Source organism: Cupressus sempervirens, chromosome 4 (genome assembly GCF_028749045.1).
Source record: "Cupressus sempervirens isolate cs-2001-9-10 chromosome 4, ASM2874904v1, whole genome shotgun sequence".
Taxonomy (NCBI): domain Eukaryota; kingdom Viridiplantae; phylum Streptophyta; class Pinopsida; order Cupressales; family Cupressaceae; genus Cupressus; species Cupressus sempervirens.
Window position 1 is genome coordinate 390,790,569 of NC_143121.1, and position 23,846 is coordinate 390,814,414.

A 23,846-nucleotide genomic window follows, 5' to 3' on the forward strand; every position below is an offset into this window, starting at 1 on the left:
ACTTTGTGCACCTATAGTTATAACACTTTTGGACAAATAGACCAATCAACAATCAAGAAAACTAAAAATTGGAAAAATTGAAAGACTATTAGTATTCATGGTGATTTGTTTTGACATATTTACATGCAAATACCAAATTTTTTTGGGGACGGTAATTTAAAAAGAAAAGTAACGATCCGCGGCATTGCCTGTATGGCCAACTTGTGGCTCGTCTTCCCCATCGAATCTCTTCCCGTGGTGCCTGCCATAGCGGAAGGGGAGACCCGCATAGATTAGGAATCTTTGACAAATAAAAACGGAAGGGGCAACCAGTCAAGATGCCCGTGACATAAAAGCACAAAGCATTATGCAATAAAGCACGGATACGGACAGAAAGCATAAAATAACTTTCAGAAAAGCGATCTTCATGAGGGGCGATGCACCGCTTTCTTAATCCGGTTGATTAATTTACAACAAATTATAAGAGGACTGATTAAATTTTATACCCTTCCACTCGCAATACGCACATTCATATCCATTGCAGTTCAGGCATGCTTTTTGGGGCTTAAATGATCAATGTCCGAGCGGTTTTTTAGTTGTTATCTAACATTTGAGACATGGCATCTGCTATGATTGATCTTGTTGATGACACAACAGCTACATGAGGAAGTTTCATCTGTCTTAAACTTTTGAATGGATGATGAAGAATTTCGGGAAAAAATGAAATTAATCTCAGAGAATCAGATCTGTGAAGTGTACACGATGGATCCGTGGAAAGCTGGGCGCTGAATGTTGAGGAGAATGATTTTGATGCAGAGGGCGTACTGGACGGATGTGGTATTGAATCTCAAGATGCTTATAATGGAAACCCTAGATCCTGTTTTGTGTGTGCTTTTAGTTGTTCTCAATTATTCCATCATTATGAAATGGGTTGTCGGATTAAAGGGGTGAGATATAGAATCAGATCGACTATGGAATATGAAGAGGAGCTGAAGCTTGTTGGCGATCTGATTCATTCAGATAAGGGTTTCATGGGTAGAGCGCAAAATGTAAAGTGGGGGATGATAAGCCTAATTGAGAGTGATTCACAACCAGGGCATATTGAGCCCAAGTCTGAATATGTCATTCGCCTTATGGATGACCACGCCGTTTCCTTCACTGTTGGCGTTGGAATGGGGGGTACAGGGAAAATGTTTACCTTGCAACATGTCTACAAGAGAAGGCATGACAGGTTTGAGAAATCAACCGGCTTTTCTGATTCTTAGATTTATTCTCTTGTAAAGTTCCAAGATGCTTTAACCTCGAAAATGGTTTTGAATGGGATCATTAAAGAGGGAAGGGCAGATGAGGTGCAAGCAGCAGAGTTGATTCATGACCACCTTGAAGACACAGGCTCTTTCATTGTGTTGGATGATCTGTGGAGGGCTAGTAGAGAAGATAATGGCACATAATGGCAATTAGAGAGGGTCTTTGCATTCGGCTTTCCAGATGGAAATGACACATAATGAGACAGAGGTATGTAGAGACGGAGTGTTCATGTTTATCAAATGCAATATTTGTCATAAGAAGAAAGCTGGAACTTGTTTTGTACTTTTGCCTTCTGGGACTGCCAGCAAAACTGATTGCCACATCAACTTGAAGCGATTGCTCGAGAAATTGAAATGGGCTTTTCAAAATTGAAATAGTTTATTATAACGGTGGCAGTGTCTATGGTGGCAAAGTGATTGTGAGAGGAGAGGGATTTCAAATTGGGACAGCTGAGAGCGGCATCATCTTATACCGAGAGCCCAAGTATGTAGATCTTCAAACTGAGTTATGATTCCCTCCCTACTCATCTTAAATTTTGTTTTGCATCTCCTTCTTTCCCGAGGATGAGAAAATAGACTGTAAAAATCTCGTAAGCCTACCGTTCATTCCTTAAGGAGAGGACCGGCTAGACATTGGATGAAGTTATACGTGTCATCTTCACAACCACTTGCTCAGAAGGCAAGTGGTGTTTATAATCAATTTTACTTGATTTGGCCATTAGTATATCAAAAGAAAGTGCCATTGTAATATGGAGTGAGCAAATGAGAAGCAGGTACCTTCGGATTTTGTTGGTTAAGAAAAGCATTGTTGATGTTGAGTTACAAGGCATATTTTGCATCATGTCTCCGGACTCTTATCATTCTCACAAAATAGAGGCATTCAAAACATTCCAGCAATCTGGTTTGGCAGGCAAGAGCGCTGTGCATTCTTGATTGAGTCTCATTTGCATCTGATCATTGCCTGCTCACATTGGAAATTTAAAGCTCCTCAGAGTTTTGAATTTAAGGGGACACAATTTATCCAGGTACCAAAATTTTTAATAGTTAACAAATCTTCGCTTCATTGACATTTCTGGGTGTAAGAATTTAGAGAAGTTGTCTGAATGGATTGGTGAACTTAATTGTCCAGAACATCTGAATATATGTGAATTTGAGGACGGATGCCTAAGGGAATATCAAAGGTTGTGTCTTTATCAGAGGTTGTATCTTAATCAGTACTGAGATAAGATTCCTACTTCAAAATATTTGTTGAAGGGAATGAATTCTTAAATGTGGAACATGTTGTCAACTGGATAAAATTATCTGTTCTTAAATCTAAAGCATTTTATCAATTTGATCAGAAATTATTTTGAAGAGAATGAATCCTTAATTCTATAACATTTTGTCAACTTGATCAAAGTATCTGTTGTTGAGGGGAATGGATTTTAAGAACATTATGTCAATTTAACTAGCCTACACGAAGTGAGCACTGATATCCATCACAAGGCTTAAATGAAAATCATAAAAGATGGGATCCTTGCCTTGACAATATCCAATGCCGATTATGCTGATGTATGCAATCTTCCACTTTTCTTGGAGAAAATGTTAGCTCTGAAGAATCTTGAATTCCTTAATCTTTATTTGTCTTGCACTTGTGAAATTGCCATTGTGCTTAATATCTATGTTACCAAATTCTTCCCTGGCAAGTCTTAAAGTCTGGTCACGTTCTTGCAAAAGTTTGGTTCTCATCATATTGTTGCAAAAGTCTACCCAAATTCTATTAGATGAACCCGACACAACTTTTGTTGTTTTTATGACAAATTTTCAGATCTGCAATAGGATTCAGACTGAATTTTACCCCAAAAAATGAACTTTTTTTTTCACTTTGTTAAAGTGTTTTTTTTGGTCTATCTTAATCAATCCAACCCTCCAAACCTTAAATAGACCACAAAAAGGTTAAAAAGAGAAAACGTATGCTATTTAAAGTAAAACATTAATATATATGTATATATAGTGATTTATTTTGCTATGTTGCTTTACTATTAGCATAGTGGTGCATGAACTTATTCTCTGCTGCATACATATATACATACATACATAAATCAGTGACTTAGCTTAATATCCTGCATTTTGAATGATGTCCAACTCAACACAGTTGAAGTTAAAGAGCAATGTCTTGCAAAACCTTGCCAAAATGGTTCAGAAAGCCCCAAGGATTCCCACACTAATGCCATTTTCGAATGGGTTGGTTCAAATTATTAAGGTTGTTGCCAGAAATAGATGATGGTGGATTGCCTCGCCTTGACATACTGTATGTATGAGTTTTCATATCTGAAGAAATTTCCTTATGAATAGGATCTCCTCAAAAGTCGAAAACTTGAATATATTAGTAAAGGGTGGGGAATTCTATAACACAATGAAACCAATAACCCCAATGTCTCTATCATAGTTCCCAAACTCGGACACGATTTGGTACTATAACATAGGGCTCAAACATTTACTAAATGAGGATTTTCACCCAATAGCATTCAAATACAGAATGACTTAGTGTTTCTACAATAGCCTACCATAGTCTAGATCACCACCACATTCATTAAATTATTTCATAGATGCACAGAATTCAGTCATTATGTTAAAGCTTACAAAATGCAGACAGCAGAATACTCTGAAGTATGTGAACAGAGGCAGAAACATCTGTGTATGCAAACAGAGTGCTTGATAAAGAGGTACATAACACTACCCAATTATCAATCAATGTGCAAATATCTCTCTACATCATGTTTATCTTTTTTCAAAAAAGCCACGGGTTTATAAATCCATTTATTTTTGTGAACATATTAATTCTTTATCTTAACCAAACTTCATAAACTTCAGAGAGAAAAGAGTTATAACTAGTTCAACGTGAAATTTTCAAATAGTTAGATGATTTATAAAGTTAAAAGGGGAAAAATATGAAGGTTAATAAAACTTTTGTATACATATTGAAACATTAATGTCTGTAATTTTGAGATTTTTATTGTACTTGTAAGTAATATGTTGCTTGGCAAGTTTTACAAAGTGATTTGGTTTTGCTGGTGGGTAGAGATCTTATAGTTTAATGATGTTGATTTGTATTTTTTATCAGGTGGTTCTACAAGTAATCTACAGTAGTGATTTCTTTTCCTGGTTTTATAGCAGAAGTGATTTATCCTCTTTTTGTTCTTGTGGTGGATGAGAAAGATTTATATAAATTTTATTTCTATTATATTTATAAAGTGTTTAAAATATAATCTTAATAGCATTTTAATACTAATTTTTAATTTCATTTTGTCTTTCTTTTGTGTTCAAGGAGAATTGTTGCAATCTATTTGGAATTTATCGACTTTTCAGTAATCTATCATAGAATATAATACAATCTAAAATGTTTATCTTTTATTGTAGAAATTTTAAAACTGTTAATATTGAAAAATATTGTAAAGTCATAAACATTATAACCTTTCCATATGTATTAGCCAAATTGTGGAGTGTATTCCAAAAATCTTGAAACAATCAATAGTCAAAAATATTTTAAAGCCATGAAACATTATGTCTTTTCTAATAATTTTTTTTTAAACATATGCATTAGTTAACTTTTGGGGTGTGTTCAAAAATCTTGACAGGTTAATATTCTAAAAATATTTTAAAGCCATAAATTTTTATGACTTTTCTTATAGAAAGTGTTAAGCTTGTATAAGGTAAATTTTGGGGTGCATTACGCAATGTTTTGGATAACTTATTTGTATGTCTTTTATATTGTAAGGGCTTTCTCTATAGGTTTGTATGGACATTCAATAGGATATGTTTGCAATCATTGATGACATCTTAGTTGGAATTAGTGTTGGTATGTCTTGTAAATATGTTTTGCCTATTTCACTATATATATGGCATTCTTTTATTCTTAATTCTTTATGGGCACCACCATAGCCATTTTGTATTCTAATTTATCCAATTGCACCATTCAAAGGATGGGTAAAAAATATGGTATATTGGTGAATTTAGAAAATAATACACATATATAGATACTCAATTTTATGTATTTAGTAAAAAAAACAATTGAATTGCTTTGACATTATGACGAAAAATGTGAATTCATATTCCAAACTCAGTTGCCTCTTCACAAAATCGATCGTACACCAGCAGAAGACTTCGTTATAACCCTCTTTGGCAACCAATAATCAATTCGATGTCCTTTTGCAATCAAAAACAGGGAAAAGAGTAACCAGCAAGGCAATCAATAATAGCTTCAAAACATTTGTGCAGCTCCATTCCAGTCGAATCTCGAAAATTTGTGAAAATCAATCTCAACAAACAAAAGATGGTTGCCAAACAATGCAGAGTCGGAAAAACCAGACCCGTTTTCAGCAAAGATAGATATCAGGAAAGGAAAAAATCCAAAGGAAAAATCATACCTCCATCAAATCAATTCTGTGGCAAAATTCGAATCTAACCCTAGCTCAAAATCAAAGGAGAATCCACACCAGGTAGAGCTCCCAAAACAGCCCCATAGGATATCAAAAGCTAATGCAATCCCTATTGGGAAACAAACGGGAAATTGTCACATTAATTGGAAGGCTCCATGGAAGCAACCCAATGAGAAAGATAAGCAAATCATCAATACAGACAGAAGGAAATCGGTATATATACCTCCGCACCGAAAAAGAGATCAATCAACGCATAAAGAAAGGATTCAAGCTGGTCCTAAACTAAATTACACTGAGCCGCAAACCATTGAGGAAGAAATTATTATAAGCAATCCTTATAATGAAAAAAGATGGAAGGATTACGAAGATAAAGGCATCTATATATATTGGAATGGTCCGTCAAGGAAGGGATCCAGGCTGGTGCGCATCATTACCATGATATGGGGCAACAAGGTAAGTACCCTTAACACTTTTGCAGATAAATTTTGGTTTATTTTATGTAGAACTAAACAGGATAAGGAAGAAATTCTGAAATTTGATAGACTATTTTACAAAGGCCACCATATTAAAATTCTAAAATGGCAACCTAACTTCAATAAAAATCACATTGAAAGTGTGGAAGCGATTAAATGGATGGAATGCAAAGAAATCCCTTCAAAATTAATGGAAAAAACCACCATTAAAAAAATTGGCAATTCATTAGGAAATTTAATTGGATTTGAAGATAACCCTAATAAAGAAAATAGTATTAGGGTTTTGGTTAAATCTGATCAAAATCAACCTATAAATAGAAAGATTATCACAAATCGTTCCATATATAAATTAACATTTAAAGAATACATAGGAGAAATTCATAAAATTTTAGATGTTAACTTTGCCAAATCTCAAACTATCAATAACATTAAAGAACAATTGAAAACTAAAAGAAATACAAGCAAGAAGGCAAAAAGCAAGGAAGTAGATATTGCAACGAATCTAGCCTCACAAGAAAGAGGAAAATCTTCAGAACTAAGGCCCCTGGATAGTAAGATGACAGTAGTAACAAATGAAGAAAAGGGGGATAAATCAAGGGAGACAAGTAGAAGAGCAGATCAGTTACCAACACTCACTCAACAAAATCAAGAATTGCAAGGATTGTCAGAAAGAAAAAGAGAATATTGAAGAAATGGAATCAAATATAGTTAAATTAAATCAGCTTTACCATGAAATCCTACTGATATAGAGCGACCTAATTGACCAGAGTCTATTAGCAGAAGAGCCACATAAGATTCATAAAGGAAAAGAGATTCAAGCCTTCGGACTGGAAGGCATATTAGAAACAAGGGCAAATCAGATGCTAGGAACAAAGAGAAAGACATAATCGATTCACATTGGATCGAATGAACTTAAAATAAAAGAGCAAAGGACAGAAAGCAGAATGGAACAAGTTTTAGAAACGCGGCAAGAAATGGTTAATCCAAACAATGAAAGTACGCAAGAAGTGAACATTCCGCCAGCAGACTCAACATAGTGGAGCAATATAACCATCAAAAAGAAAGGAAAAGGAAAGAGGTATAAATTTTGGAAAACCCCTAGTAATGGGAAAGATATGTTTGCTTCAGATAGGGAGGATAATGGTTCAGTCACAAAAGTAAATCCAAGTTCAGAAGATATAGAATCCTTGTGGGAAAACGAAGAACGACAGGGTCCCATCAATATAGATGGCCACAATGAGAATGAGGAATTAAAGGGCACCCAAACAGAAACAGGAAAGGATCAACAAATTAGTAAGCAATTAATCATAGAAATAATATCAGAGGATGTATAGGAAGGGGAGGTTTCTTTAATAGCAGAGAAGGTATGGGATGAACAAAATATTGACAAATTAGGTATTGCAATGAATCAAGAAGGATTGAAAATGCCAAATTGTGGGAAATCTAAGCAGAAATGAGGAACGAAATCACTTAAAGAACTTAGAGAGGTAGCAGGGCAGGTCAAGCACCAAACAAAGATCTCTGACATACTGAACAATGGGAAGGGGAAGTTCCTTCCCAAGGAGCAATGAAGATAACAACTTGGAATGCTAGGGGCCTGAATGCCCCTAGCAAAAAGTGCTTATTAAAGCGTAACCTCAACCTTTTTGACTCAAACATCTTACTAATACAAGAAACTAAACTCAGCAAAGAAGAAGGATTAAAAATGAGTTGGAAATTGGGAAAATGTTCATCAGTATTCCAGCAGTCTCAAGGAGCTTCTAGAGGAATAGGAATAATTTGGAACCCTCGACAAGCTAATATGGAACTACTCTCTCTTCAAGCAAACTGGATGGGAATGAGAGCTATTAGCACAAAATCAAACCTGCAAACGGTAATTATTAATGTATATGAACTGACCTCTACAGATGATAAACAGATAGTCTGGAATGAGATCAATTCTTTCCTCAGTTCAATGCCAAAGGAAAGAGCCATTATAGGTGGAGATTTCAATGCAATCTCAAGTAAGGAGGAAAAACAAGGAGGGATGAGCCAAACAAATAAAGCCATGGAAGGATTTAAAAGTTGGATCCAAAGGGACTCTCTCTTGGACATCAAAACCAAGAATGAAATTTATACTTGGAATAACTGTAGGAAAGGATTCTGTTATATTGCCGAAAGATTAGAGAGATTTCTTCTAAAAGGTGAATTAAATATGGACAATATGATAACATCAGAAATATTACCTATGGCAGGGTCAAATCATTTTCCAGTAATAATGAAAATCAAGGAACAAAGTAAACCTAGTAGAAATCCTTTCAAATGTGAGAAAATATGGTTTTTAGACAAAAGCTTCATGGAGCAAATCAAAAATTGGTGGAAGGAGGATTAGTATGAAGGATCTAAAATGTTTTTCCTGGTCTCTAAGCTCAAAAGCTTAAAACATAAGATTCTGAATTGGAACAATCAACATTTCAAAAATATATTTAAAGAAAAATTAGGCATTGAACATAAAATGAGTAAATTAAATAAAGAAATTATTACGAAAGGAATGAATAATGAATCATATCAATTAGAAAAAGAATATCTTTTAAAACATGAAGAAATTCTAGCAAAAGAAGAAACATTCTGGAGGCAGAAATCTAGAGAAAAATGGTTCCTAGAAGGAGATCGTAATACAAATTTTTTTCACAACAGCACCATTAACAATAGGAATTATATCAATATAACCAAAATTAGGCAAAATTAGGAATCTAGAGGGAAGGCAAACTGAAAATCCAGTAGAAATAGCAGAAATATTTACTGAATACTTCCATAATACACTCAATGACTTTGAATCCTCCAACAAATGTGATCAAGAGGAAATGCTGAAACATATTCCTAAGCTGATCTTAGAGGCAGATAATAAATTCCTTAATGAACCTATCTCCCTTTTAGAGGTCAAGACCACACTCTTTAGTATGAACCCAGACAAATCCCCGGGCCCCGATGGCTTTCAAGCCTTCTTCTTTCAAAAATGTTGGGATATCTTAGGAGAGGATTTATGGAAAGCATTAGAAGCAACTCATAAAGGAGGCTCCATATTAACTGAAATCAATCACACATTCTTAATCCTTATACCTAAAAAGCAAGTAAGTATTGCACCGAGAGATTTTAGGCCTATTGCATTATGCAACACCATCTACAAAGTGTTTTCAAAAATTCTAGCGAATCGTCTTAAACAATTCTTGCCCAAACTTATCTTGGAAGAACAAACTAGATTTGTTCTAGGCAAATCCATACTAGATGGCATATCAATCATTCAGGAAACTATCCACTCTCTATTAAAAAATAAAGAAGCTTGTATGCTACTCAAACTTGACATTTAGAAAGCATACGATAAGGTAGATTGGAGATGTCTATGCAAAACTTTAGAAACCTTTGGCTTCTCCAAACAATGGATCAACATTATTTATCAATGCTTATCAACCCCCAAAATCTCTATCCTTATCGACGGTACCTCGGAAGGTTTCTTTAATATTTCAAGAGGCATCAGACAAGGAGATCCCATTTCTCCTTTCCTATTTATCATAATGGCAGAAGCATTTGGAAGGGCTATTAAAGTAGTGCAAGGAGAAAGAAAAATTATCGGGGTTAAAGTCACTAAAGGAGCTGAAAATACTACCCATCAACAATTTGTGGATGACACAATCCTTGCCGGAATGAGCACATTGGAAGAGGCGGATGAGATGCAACACATCTTGAATACTTACTCAAAGGCATCTGGGCAAATGATAAATGCCGAAAAATCAAAAAATTTCTTTTTAAATAGTGAAATTGAAGTGGAAAATCTAATCTGTCAAAAACTAGGATTTAAAAAAGGCAAATTCCCATTCAGATACTTGGGAATTTACTTGGATAAAAACAAGCAAAGTAATCCGGGATGGGAGCATATAATTAGTAAGATTGACCACCAAACTGAATCTTGGAAAGGTAGATGGTTAACCAAGGCTGGGAAAGCAACTAAAATTAAGGCAATATTGACAACCATCCCTTCTTATCACTTATCATGTTCTTATCTTACAAAACAAATCAATGCTAAACTAGAAAGTGAACTTTGAAACTTCTTCTGGAAAGGACTAGAAGACAAGAACAAAGCAGCATTAGTCAGTTGGAAAAATATTTGTAGACCAAAAGCATATGGAGGATTAGGTGTCAAAAACCTCGAATGGCAGAACGAAGCATTAGGAGCAAAACAAGTCTGGAGACTCTATCAAGAAAGCGACAGGAAATGGGCAAAAAATTTATACAATAAATATCTCAACCCTTCAGATAAAACCTCACTCTTTAGAATTAATACTCCTCCCAAAGGATCGGCCGATTGGAACTTTCTACTGAATAATCGTAGTTTGATTTCTAAATATCTAACATGGGATATAGGGAATGGAAAGGAAGCTTTGTTTTGGGAAGATTCTTGGAATGGAAATCCTCCTTTGATTAGTTCAAACTTCTCCCCTGAAACTTTATTACAACTAAAAACCCTATGGGGTGTTAAAGTCAAAGACTACCTAGAGGAATTTGAATCAAACTGGGGAAACGTATGGAAATGGAAATCAATTTCAGAAACCGACATCAATCCAAAAGACAAGAAAAAATTGGAACTATTACTAAAAAATCGAATCGTTGCATGTAAAGACAAGGAGGATAAACTTATCTGGGCAGCATCAAAGGATGGAATCTATAAAGTTAGAGACGGATATAGGATAAAAACCAATTCACAGCAATGGGATGTCAACACCCTACCTTTGAACCTATGTTGGGATCCAACAAATCTTCCTAAAGTAGGAATGTTTCTTTGGGCAGCTATACAAAAGAAAATATTAACAAAGGATAGGATTAGGAAAGTGGGTTTTGAAGGACCATCTAGATGTCCCCTTTGTAAAAAAGAAGAAGAAAACATAGATCACCTCCTATTCTCATGCAAATTCTCTCAGGAATGTTGGAGATGGATATAAAGGAAACTCAATTGGTCTTCCCCATTAGCAGGACATTGGGAAGGTCATTTGATGGGATGGCCAAAAGAGGATCCTAAGAAAATATATGGAAAACTCTGGAATATATCACCGGCAATAGTCATGTGGGAAATTTGGAAAGAACATAATCGCCAAATTTTCTCAGAACAATATCTCTCAGAAACAGCTCTATTTTCAAAAATAGAAGTAGCAATTTCGGAAGTTATGAATAGTGATCTCAGAAAGAGATCTAGAGAAGAGGGATCCTTCTCTGACTAGGATGCAGAAATTAAAAAGCTATGGCCACTATTAATAAATCCCCCATTAACTTATAAAAAGAAGAATGACCTTGCTAGACTTTCCTGCAAATGGGAGCCTCCCCCATCTGGGTGGAAGAAACTGAATTTTGACGGGGCATCAAGAGGAAATCTTGGGAAAGCGGGAATAGGATGTATCATTAGAGATGAATAAGGTAATTGGATTATTAAAAGATCAAAATCATTAGGAATAGTTTCCAATAATATGGCTGAACTGGAAGTAGTAGAAGAAGGAATTAATCTATGTATCAAATCAAATATTAAAAAACTTATAATTGAAGGGGACTCCCAAATCATTATTAATGCACTTCGAAAAGGAGGCACACCAAACTGGGTGCTAAACTCTAAACTATTATAAAGTCTCTTTCGACATTTGAAGATATAAGATTCACTCACATATTCAGAGAAGGCAATAGAGAGGCCGATACATTAGCAAATCTAGGAACTGATGGTATTAATTCCTTAACTTTCAATCATTAAAAATCCGCACAACATAAAGGGACTAATCATACTATTTCCAACTTCAATATTTAGTAAGATCTCATACGCATTAGACGAAGTACCTATTTACGGGAAATCCCTCACTTTTTCGAGTAATCTTTTCGATATAATGATCTTGAGAGGAGTTGTATTAATCATTCGCATGCCTTCCTGTTATTAGGCATCTAGAAATTTCGACTCATCCTTCATCAGCTATTTTAGGGGTTTTCACAATACATTCTCTCAACATTTGAGTTTAGCTGTAAACCAGGCAACGAAGTAGGTTGGGAGAAATGGATTCGAATATCAGTCTATTTCATGCTCATGAAAACCACACAATGGCTTTCTGTGGGCCAATCAGGCGAGAGCGATGGAACATGATTTTGAGGCCCATAGATGACATGAGCCATATAGCAGTTAGTCGGGCTTTAAGGGAAGGAGTATTCAATTATGACTACTCTTGGAGGACTAACAACGACATGGTTGGGCTGTGGGTAGGTTTTTTGGCTCGGGCAGGAATTGAAGAATGGGATATTATCAGGATCACCCACAATATTTTTGATCCTTGCTGGTTAGTGGGCTTGGAAATTGCTGTTGCAAACATTGATGCTCGGCTTCGCATTCCTCTCCCAAAAGCATACATGGAATTTGAGGTCAACAGTTAGGAATTGGAAAGGAGCCCAAGACGCCCTTGCATGGTTATTAGGGATAATATCAAGTTTTACAATGAATGACCGCGTATGGAGACGAGCATAAATTTTGTGATGAGATGGAGGGGTATCGTCAAAGACCAAGGAAGGGACTGGCTAACTGGCTATCTAAGGGCATACGAAACCTATATCTATCCAAATGTGGATTTCAACAACATGGAGGAAGTGGAATTCTGTCTTCCAAACTATGACAAAACCAGTAGGAGTAGGTCAACATATGAATTTCCCCCTAGATCAACAACTAGCTCTCTGCATGAAGCGTCAAAAGTTATAATGGTTTTCAAAAAGTAAGTCTAAATAATCTCTTGGGTCAACATGAATACTATCGTAAATCAAATTTTGGCTTGTATCACCCGATTTTAAAACAAGGTGCCTTTGTAGATAAGTCTTTTCTGCTAGATTATCGAGCAAATATGCCTCTTTTACACTTTTATCTTAAGTATCTTTTCAATTAAATGGGTTATGGTGGTTACTGTACATACTATCATATATTAATATAAAATATATTTAGCTACTAAACAACCTTTCGTATGTGGAGATGGCTTTTGCTCTGCGTGTCTCCGATTTAAATACAGAACAAATCTTAAATGGAACAAAAGTATTAAGCTTATGAGATGTTAATTTAGATTGTAACCCACACAATATTTTTTTTTGAAATCTTAAAAAACTCTCTAACATTATAGATGGATTTTCGGTTTGCCATTCCTTGGATTCTTGTTTATCATTTCAACTGGTGACAAAACCTTCATCTAATTATGTAGGGAAATAAATCTTTAAAAGATTAAAGAACTTGTTCCACACTTATACTTTTATCTTTATTTCAAAATCTCTAACATTATAACATTAATTGAACAACAATAAAATATTAATTAAGATAGACCTTTAATTATGATAAAGATCTAATTAACTGTATAACAAACTGGGTTTATTAATAACCTTTTTCCAATCTCAGCATGTAATTCATCCTAAGTAGAGGACCTGGTGGCTACTTATTATAATTGATTTTTGTTTTAAGATATATTTAACCCTTAACATTTGTTGATGTTGGTGAATGTAGACAGATGGTGATTATCTCCCCTCCAATCTGATTCCTCTTTGATAGATATTTGTATTAATCTGAAAAATATTTTGATGTAATCTCTGGGGTATGCCCCTTTAACTATTGTATAATATAGGACTGAGGTCCGGGGCAAGACAAGAGGTTTTCTTTCCCCGTTCTTTCCTACTTGTGCCCGTCAGAATGGGGAAATACTTGTATATTTATTTAATTATTAATAAAATCTATCAAGGCTTAGGTCGTTTACTGAGCAAAAATAAAAAAATAAAATAAAATAAAATAAATTTTTATGTATTTAGCTTTTTATTTTATTTTAATTTCTATACTGAAACTTTCCTATGGTATTAAATTATTTCTCATATTCTTTATATCAAGAAATAGGAACATGTAGATGTAATGATCAAATATATTAAACCAAAACTTGTTTCAACTTACAAATTCAAAATTGAATTTTTAAATATTAAACATTTGTTGTTAGTTTTCTACTAAAATAATCTACTAACAAAAGTTGGTTCATTCTTGTTTCCTCTCTTTGTTTTGTTTTGTTGCTCATTCTTGTTTGGACATCGTTTGGTGCTCGCGTTGGGTTGCTTTTTTGCTTTGTTGTATCTTCCAGTCCCTTATACCCTTCGTTGGTCTTTTGTCGGAGATTACTATCATTATCATTATCTTATCTTATCTACATGCCCAATACTAAAGGACATATTTTAAGTACTTAATTTGCAATTGTTCTTTAATATCTATAGTTGGATTTGTCCTTTAGTTGCTTGATTTTCTTATTTAGTCTTATATTTTAAGTTTATTTAATTTTGCATGAGAATTAAAATTGGCCAATCAATTATTTCAAATTCTTTGAGTAGAGGAACTTAATTATTGTCGGAGCAAGGTATAGATGTAATGGAGTCAACTTGTTAAATGAAAATTATTTATAACAAACAAAACACAAAATTCAATAAAACAAATATTAACAAATTTTTCATAGTTTACAAATAAAAAATTCAATTAATAAGTAATATTTTGAAAGAAAAATAAAATAGTTCTTACATAATTAAAATAATTGTAATAGTAAAATTCCATGTTCATACCATTTCCTATTTAGTTTTGTGCCCAAAGGATTATTACATTCACAAATTAACAAACAACATAAATTCACACAATTTCAAAATCCATTAGGGTAAAGTGTATTACTGTGCTTGACTTTAGTGAACCTTAATTTCCTATTTAGTTTTGTGCCCAAAGGATTAGTACATTCACAAATTAACAAACAACATAAATTCACACAATTTGAAAATCCATTAGGGTAAAGTGTAATAGTGTGCTTGACTTTAGTGAACCTTAATTTTTCCATGAACTTTAGACTTTAGTGAACCAGTTCTCATTAAACACTTCTACTCATCTACTTCCCTCTCAGCAGGGGTTGAACGGGCATGTCAGACTTGACATTTATAGGCAGTATATCATACGAACCTAGGTGGATCCGTAAAGGGGACTACATCCGAGGATGACTTTCTATGCCAAGCACTTCTTAGATATGCGGCATGAGATTATTGTTTGCCCTAATTACTTACACAGATATTGGACACACACCCTGTGTATCTCCCTTGGCTCCTTTAGGGTGGGCTCACACAAACTCCTAATCCAGGTTGATCACCATATTGCTAGAAAGGATCGAGTGTGCACACTTTTTCCCTTAGCTAAGGTAGAATTTGAGACTCATTTTCTTTTTAGATGCCCCGTATACTATGAGATTAGAGGGAGATTTTACTGTTTGTTTAGAGATTGTAGATCCCTCTCAATTTTTTTTAGGTACACCGATCAACATTGCATTGTGCTCTATCTTTGTGAGTCCTTGCATCTTCATGATCATACTTTGCAACTTCCATTTCTTAGGAGTCAGGCCCAGACACAATTTATTACGACCTTCTTCTCGCCCTTAACTCCAGTTTGGGGTGTCAAGCATCTGTACAGTCTCCCTAATACAAGCCATTCTAGATCTATGAGCCCACAGGGGACCTCTTCGCTAGCAACACTCCTCTTGTAGCACTCAGCTCATCACAAGGCCTTTGGTAACCGCATTGATCAATCGCTATTGGGATTTTTCCCTGCGAGGACAAAGACCTAGTCTTTTCCATGATGCCTCCTACTTTCTTCTTCTTCTTCGTTTGTTTTACTTGTTCTTTTGTGGTCACCGTTTGGTGCTCCATTTCTCTGCTATTTTCTTGATGTAAGCTTCTAGTCCCATAGACCCTTGTTGTGGTCTTTTGTTGAACATTAATAATATTATCTTATCTTATCTATCTTGAAGCAATATTTTAATTGAAAAATCATGGGGGTTTTGTTTTAATCCTCTAGACACAAAACTAAATAAGAAATGGTATGGACATGGAAATTGCAAAACTCAATAAAACAAATATTAGCATATTTTTCATAGTTTACAAATAAAATAATCAATTAATAAATAATTTTTTGAAAGAAAAAAAAAAATATTTCTTACATAATTAAAATAATGGTCTCTATGTAATAATAAACATTTCCATGTCGATACCATTTCTTATTTAGTTTTGTGTCTAGAGGATTAATACATTCAAAATTAACAAACTATATAAATTTACACAATTTCAAAATCCACTAAAGTAAAGTGTAATAATGTGTTTTAATTTAGCGAACCTTAATTATTCCTGGAGCCATATTTTAATTGAAAAATCATGGGGGCTTATTTTAAATGTAGGACTTATCTTAGCTTGTTGGGCCAGGTTGGTCCACATGCTCCCCGTTTCAAAGCTCTTGATGGAGTCTTCTGTAATCTATCAAAATGCCACCAAAAGATAAACTCCTCTTACCTTTTGGGAGGAAATTAAGTTGTCTAAAAATTATTTGGATGAGGTCCAATTCGTATAATCTTTTAATTCTACAACTCTTCATATTCTTATGCCTTTTAACTCTTCATCTCAATGAGTTTTAAATTCTTTTTTTGCATCAAATTAATATTTTTCTATTGATGACAACTTTGTGTATTTGTGCAAATTAAGAAAAAGACAAAGTTGAGCCCACTTTTTTCATGGATGTAGTCAAATTGGTAAATTGACTAAATTTTGTGTTGATGTGCAATATTGTGATTTGGTTTGGTTTGTTGTAAAAATATTTTCTCTATTCTACCTTGATTTCCTAACAAGTAATACTAGGGCCTAAGAATGCTTAAAAAATTTCTTATATAGAAGAAGAGATGAAGGAGATAGACAAATGCAGAATTGAGAAGTTATCGTGACAAATTTTTGGGAAGTTGAAGCTCTACTAATTTAAAAAGACCTTCCAATCATATTGGAAATGTGAAAAAAAAAATTAGAATGTTTTTTATCGAGGAAAACAGGTTTGAATGGGTCCTTGAAACCCTACAATAGTAAAACTAAAACATAGATAAAGCGCTTAAGGTATCATCAACATAAAAGCCACTGACAAAAACAACAACCTTCCACAACAAAACAAGAAAAAACATAAATAAATAGGGAAGCAGAGGAAAAAAACCAGGACATGCCCAAAAAGCCAAGAGAGAGGCTCAAGCAATTTCTCTAAGGATATCCACAACCCAAATCTCTAGCTCAATCATTCTTCTAGCCACCTCTTTTAGGTTTGAAAGATCTTTCTTAGGGTCCTGGATATCCTTTTTCTTTGTGTTGGATCCGGTTCTCTTTCTCGAACCATCCTCTGGAGTCTTATCCTTCCCACTGTTGGGAGATTGGCCATCCTCCTTATTGTCCCTGTGTTCTTCAAGTTTGTTTATGAGCACCATTATGTTGTCACTTGATTCTTTTAGAATGTTAAAAAATATTAGAATGTTAGATGGGTAGTAAGAAATGGGTTAAAAATGTAGCAGAAACAAGTTTTTTATTAACTAACAATGTGTTGTTTAATGTTGCAATCAGAGAAAACAATAACAATGTGTTGTTTAATGTTGCAATTAGATAAAACAATGGAAGGATTGCAAGATTGTTTATTAGATGTAATGCCCCATTTGAAGAACCAAGATAAATCTTGATGATTTTTTTTAAAAATATTAACATCAACATGCTATCATATTTATCATTACGCTTTAAGTATTTTCTCTATTCCTTCAAAGTTTGTAGAAGCTATTGAAAGAATTTAGAAGAGGTTTCTGTGATCAAGCATTGAAGATAAAAATAGGCTTCCTCGGATAGTGTGGGGTAAAGTTTGTAGACCTGCGAAGAGAGGGGGTTTGGATATCAGAAGGATTACAACTTTCAATTAGGTGTTGTTGGCTAAACAAGCTTGGACAATCTTCAAATGTGTTGGAGAGTGGAGAGATGTATTTTTTTCTAATATCTTTATTTCTTCCCCTCTCTCCAATTCTTCCTTTCCTCCTTAATGTTCCAAATGGATCTTTCATTTGGAATTGTATTCTTAATTCGAGAGTGACGACTGCTATCAATACTAAGTGGAAAGTTGGTAGTGAAGAGGAGATGCGCTTTTGAAACGATGATTGGTTGGCTATTGGGAAGCTTAGCAACTAGAAAGATATGTATAGATGAAAAAGAAGTTGTGAGGAGAGATTTGGTTCTTCTATAGACACCATGAGGGTTGGGTGGATCTTAGGCTATTTTTCCCCCAACTAGATTCTTTCATGACCATTCTTAATTGATGGCCCTCTTTCAAAGAGAAAGGGATGAGTTAGTTTGGGTTGCCACTCCTTCTAGCGTTTTCTCATTTTTGTTGTTCAAGACCTTCCTCCTTGTTGGGCCAAAGTGAGGTGTTCTAGGATTCTTCCCAAAGTCAACATTTTTTTCTATATTCTTCTTCAGAACATGATTCTCACGCTGGATAATTTAGGTAATAGACAATATTACCTTCTTGACAGGTGTGTCCTTTGCTGCAACGATAGAGAGACTATCAATCATGTACTTCTTCAATTGTTTTGGGGTCAATTGGGTCATTACCTAGTCCATCTCAGACTATTTTATTCAATGGAATCTCTTGTCATCTTCTTCTTTGAAGGCTAAAAAATTATGGTCTTTCACCCTCCCTTACATTCTTTGGGGTATTTGGAAGGAGCACAATAACAAAATTGAACGAGCTGTAATTCAAAACTATAATTTCTCTTAACTTCCCCTCTCCCCTTTTAGATTCCTTGATGGGGTTTTATCTCTCAATCCTCCAAACCCATTAGTAGTCAAGAGTGTAAATGGCTCTCTCCTCATATGGACTGGCTTAAAGCCAACTTTAATGGGGTAGGTGGGAATAACTATAAGAAACCCCTTTGTAAGAAACTATAAAACTTTGGTGAATCCAACATTATTTTAGAGGGAAAATTTTATTTTCTATTGGCAATTTTTTTTCTAAAGTAGGAAAAAAATTGATCTTATTGGCCATTTTTTTCCAATTTTATTTCTATAAAATGTTGGCGAATCTTTCATTATTGAAGAAAATGAAAGCTAATAAGCCATAGGTACATAAGTCCACATCAGACTTGAAGTTTGAATGAGCCAAGTAAATATGATATCGTATGAAATATAAAAACCCTATGTTTATGACCATTGGATGATCCTTAATCAATGACCCAAATCCCATTTTAGGCAAATTTTTCAAAGGACAACCAATTTTTAGAGAAAGTTCCTAAAATAAAGACGTGTCTACAATAATATCTATTTTGGGACAAAGTGAGAAAGGATATAAAGTTCCAAGGAAACTCTCTGGAATAGATACATGTGTCATACACACACACACACACACACACACACACACACACACACACACACACACACACACACACACACACACACACACACACACACACACACACACACACACACACACTTAAACTCTAATCTAACTTAAATTTATAGCTCATAATGGCAAATATGACTATCAATAAAGGCAAGCCTTGGAAATTGTAGGCGAAAATATTTAATGTATTGTGTGAAAAGATTAAATTCTAGTAGTGAAGACATCACTAAAATTAAAATAAATTTGTATCATTATTGGTAATTGGTTGAATCATGGGACCCCATTTTCATAATGTGTGGGCAATATGACTACCTTGAAAGTGCAATTTTTTTTGCCAAATCTAGGGTCCCTGGTGAGTGAGATTCACCACTAAAGTATCCCTGGGGGCAACTAAGGGTAATCTTGGGCTGGATCGGTGTGGGAGAGTGTTAAGGAACCGTTTTGGCCACTACATTGCTGCAGTGGTATTCCCCTTGGGAAATTATACCAACCACAATGTAGAAGCTATGACTGCCCTTAAAACTATCCAATTAGCTAAAGAAATGGGTGCTAGGAAAATTTGGATTGAGGGAGATTCAAATAATATAGTGAGATGTCTAAATGGATTATCTAGCCCCTCATGGACTATTGTTGATATTATGTCTAAAGCAAAGGATGTCCATAATTCTAGGGATAAATTTCTATGTGTCACATACATTTAGAGAAGTAATCACAGTGGCTGACTCTTTAACTAATGTAGCAACAAGATCCAATCAACAAATGAGGTGGCAAGGGGAGGTCGGCTTGCCTTCATAAGTGATGGACCACATTTATTATGACAAGATTAATGGAAAAGAAGAAGTTCGACGCAATGAATTCTTTGGTACTTAGGGGTGCTAAGTTAATGATTACGAGATAAGATTGGATGATCGAGGCCAGTTGGAACATTTATTGCCCTTCTCATCTACACATTTTGTGGGTGTTTTGGAAAGGGATAAGTTTATTTACCAAAGATATTAACCCTATTTTGTACAATGTTTCTCTCTCTAAGTGTTGGGGTTGTAGAATTGCTAAATTAGAGAAGACTTTGAAGGCTTGGAGGTGGTTTAGTTGTAGAATGTGAGGGAAAAGATGTCGCAAAGAGCCTATCTCCTAGGATAAATGGAAAGAGCTCTAGAGGGTGTGGGAGATCTTGAAGGAGGTCAATGTTACTACGTTCATGGAAAGGCTACATAGAGGCAACCTAATTGTCACTAAAATTTTCTTCAAATAGTGAAATGAGGGGTCATTAGTTTTTCAAGGTAGGAAATTGTCATCAATGAGGAACTGATTTTGCAGAGATAGGAAAGTTGTTTACATAAGATTGAGTTGAAATCATAGAACCAATGTCTTGATTAGAAGGTAGAGCAAGCTTGAGTTATTCTAATATTAATTGAAATACAACAAAGACTTATATGCTTATTTGCACATTCTAAATAGAACTCATTAAAATTATGACAAACAATTTATGTCAACATCAACACACTTTTTCATTTTGTCAAAAATGCTAATTGGAATTCTTTAAAAAAGGAAAGAACTTAAGGACAGATGGGTTCTTTCTTCCAAAATGTCCAAGCATAGACTAGGCAAATAGACTAGAAGGCAAAGCAAGGTCAAGGAAATGACCAAGAACTTGATAACTTGAAACCATAGAACCAATGTCCTGATTAGAAGGTAGAGCAAGCTCAAGTTATTCTAATATTAATTGAAATACAACAAAGAATTATATGCTTATTTACAAATTCTAAATAAAACTTATTGAAAACATGACAAACAATTTATGTTAGCATTAACACACTTTTCAATGTTGTAAAAAATGCTAATTGATTTTTTTAAAAAAAGGACAGAACTTGAGGACATATGGGTTATTTTTTCCAAAATGTCGAAGCATAGAATAGGCAAGTAGACTATTTGATGATGCAAACAATCTTCCACATGCCTAAAAAAGGTTTTATATCAACTTGATAAACTAATGCTTATTTCTATGAGCCAAATACATTAGGAAAGCAGGTTGGTAAATTCATTTGAACAGAAGTATAGGATAAATACTCCTATGAACTAACTACTAATAATTATTTATAATATGTGAGAAACACTTCCTAATTTCCCAACCTTATCTTTATAAGAATGAGGCCATCTATGCGCCACATCCACCATATCAATGATAACTTCAGAAAAACTCGAATTGACTTCCTTCTTTGGATGCTTTCTCAATAATTGACTACAATTTAAATTCACATTATTACCATTAGACATACTTTTCAAAGTCTTTGACCAATGTTTCCATTAAAATAGTTGTGCATTTTTTAGTCAGGGCAATTTCAATCCTCTCACTTTTTGCATGTACCTACTCCTTGTCCTCATTACATATACCATATAACATGAAAGAGCATTTGTAGTGTTTTATCACCAATGCAAATAAAGAGATGGTGAATTTAATACAATGAGAAAGGATTTAGGGCCAATTGAGCAAATTTAGGGAAACTAGAACTCTAACCGTAGCATTAAGTTTAACTTTTAAACCTTTGCAAATTTCTATGGCACAATTGCCTTGGACATCATTAACTATAATTGACTTAAATACGCTAAAGCACATGTAAATACTTAGTGTGATTTTACCTCTCCTCCAACTCACATTTATCGACATAAAGTTGAGAATCTATAGGGAGGTTTTTGTACCAACCCATAATTCCACTTTGAGAGTTGCAATTATCTACTGATTTTGTAATTCATCTACTTAGTAGTTTAGAGGAAGGACATTATATTATTAAAAGAAGACTAATTTTTTTGTGCAAACTTCAAATTCTACATTGCAATGGAATAATGTCTAATTAATAGTAGATCATCTTTGATTATGACCTCCTAAAACCAATCTATCAATTTTTTTGAACTTTTTATTTAATTGAATGGCGAAGAAGAGAAATTATGATGCTTAGCTCTTTAGGTTTGCCTTCTCATAATTATGTACCGTACTGCATGCATCCTTGCCAATCCATTTTGTGATAACCATCCAAAAGTTTTGTTAAATGATAATTGCAACTTTACAAGTTAGGGTAGACACACTTCTATCTATATTTTGCATAAATCTAAATTAGATAATGGACAATGTAATAAAGAAATATACTTAGAAAACTCAATTTATAGATGTACCTTTAATATATCTCAACGTACCTGTGGCACACCAAGAAGGCGATTGCTAACAGCACACCAAGAAGGCGATTGCTAGTAAATAGTATAATCAAGAAGCATAACTAGTGCCTGGACAGAGCGGAAGAGGAGAGCCGCATAGATTATTCCCGAGAAAAGAGTCACCGGAGAATGCTTTCAGAGTGGATGGCACGGATCCATTCAGGTTATTGAAGGACACATTGAATTGCTGCAGATTCGGCAACTTCAGTGCGGGTAACGAACCATTGAAGGAATTGTTCTCCAGATAAAGAGTCCCCAATCTCTGAAGGCTGTTGAAGTAGCTAGGAATCAGGCCAGTGAAGTTGTTGGAGGTCAGATTGAGCCTGACCAAATTGGGCCATTTTGAAATGAACGATGGTATAGATCCTGATAACTTATTGTGTTGCAGATACAGATTTCTCATATGAGTGCACTGCCCCAGATCCGATGGTAATGGTCCAGAGAGAACATTATACCTCAAGGTGAGCACCCTCAACTCCGTTAGATTTCCAAGAGTCCCAGCTGGGATTTGCCCCACAAGATCCACTGCTGGCAACCTCAGTTCAATCACTCTGGAGCCATTATACAAGATGCCCTGCCAACCACATACACCGCTGCTCTGATTCCACTTAACAAATCTCCCCACACTTTGCTTAAATGCATTGAGTGCCCTTGTATCAGATGCCAGATCTTCTCCCAGCGCATGATTTCCGCACACCCCAATCAACACCACAACAGGATTCCATTTGGTGGGTTGTTCCATTCTACCATACAATCGATTCCCCCTTTCAGATCCCGTTCTTCCGATTTCGTCTCAACTGCTGCTTCCTGCTGCGTTTTGGAGAAAACTAATAATGGAAAGTGAAGAATTTGGTGGGGAAAAACAAAAGCAGCGAGGCAAAAACAAAACTGTAGTCAACATGGATTGATGAACACCTTGGATAGAAAAGGAATCTTTGACAAAGAAAAAACGAAGGGGGCAAGTAGTCAAGATGCCCGTGATGACATAAATGCACAAAGCATCATGCAATAGGTCGCAGATCTGGACATAAAGCATAAAATAACTTTCAGTAAAGCGATCTTCGCGAGGGGCGGTGCACGGCTTTCTTAATCCGCTTGATTAATTTACAGCACTGATATAAATCTACATCTTTCCTCTTGCAATCCGCATGTTCATATCAATTCCAGTTGAGGCATTCTTTTTGGGGTTTTA

General features: G+C 34.8%; 1 protein-coding gene and 1 long non-coding RNA gene across 2 annotated transcripts; one reads left to right on the plus strand and one right to left on the minus strand.

Annotated features, from left to right (window-relative positions):
• Window positions 1–68: 68 nt before the first annotated feature.
• LOC149561690 (uncharacterized) lies at window positions 69–23,396 on the minus strand. The gene is made up of 2 exons (XM_089825238.1): window positions 22,637–23,396; window positions 69–241 (listed from the first exon to the last, which is right to left on the minus strand). Exon 1 carries the CDS (start codon window positions 23,394–23,396, stop codon window positions 22,704–22,706), a length of 693 nt encoding a protein of 230 aa, XP_089681364.1. The 3' UTR covers window positions 69–241; window positions 22,637–22,703.
• On the plus strand, window positions 329–2,629 carry LOC149561691 (uncharacterized). The gene is made up of 2 exons (XR_016363847.1): window positions 329–816; window positions 925–2,629. It is a non-coding gene; the product is annotated as an uncharacterized LOC149561691 (long non-coding RNA).
• Window positions 23,397–23,846: the final 450 nt, after the last annotated feature.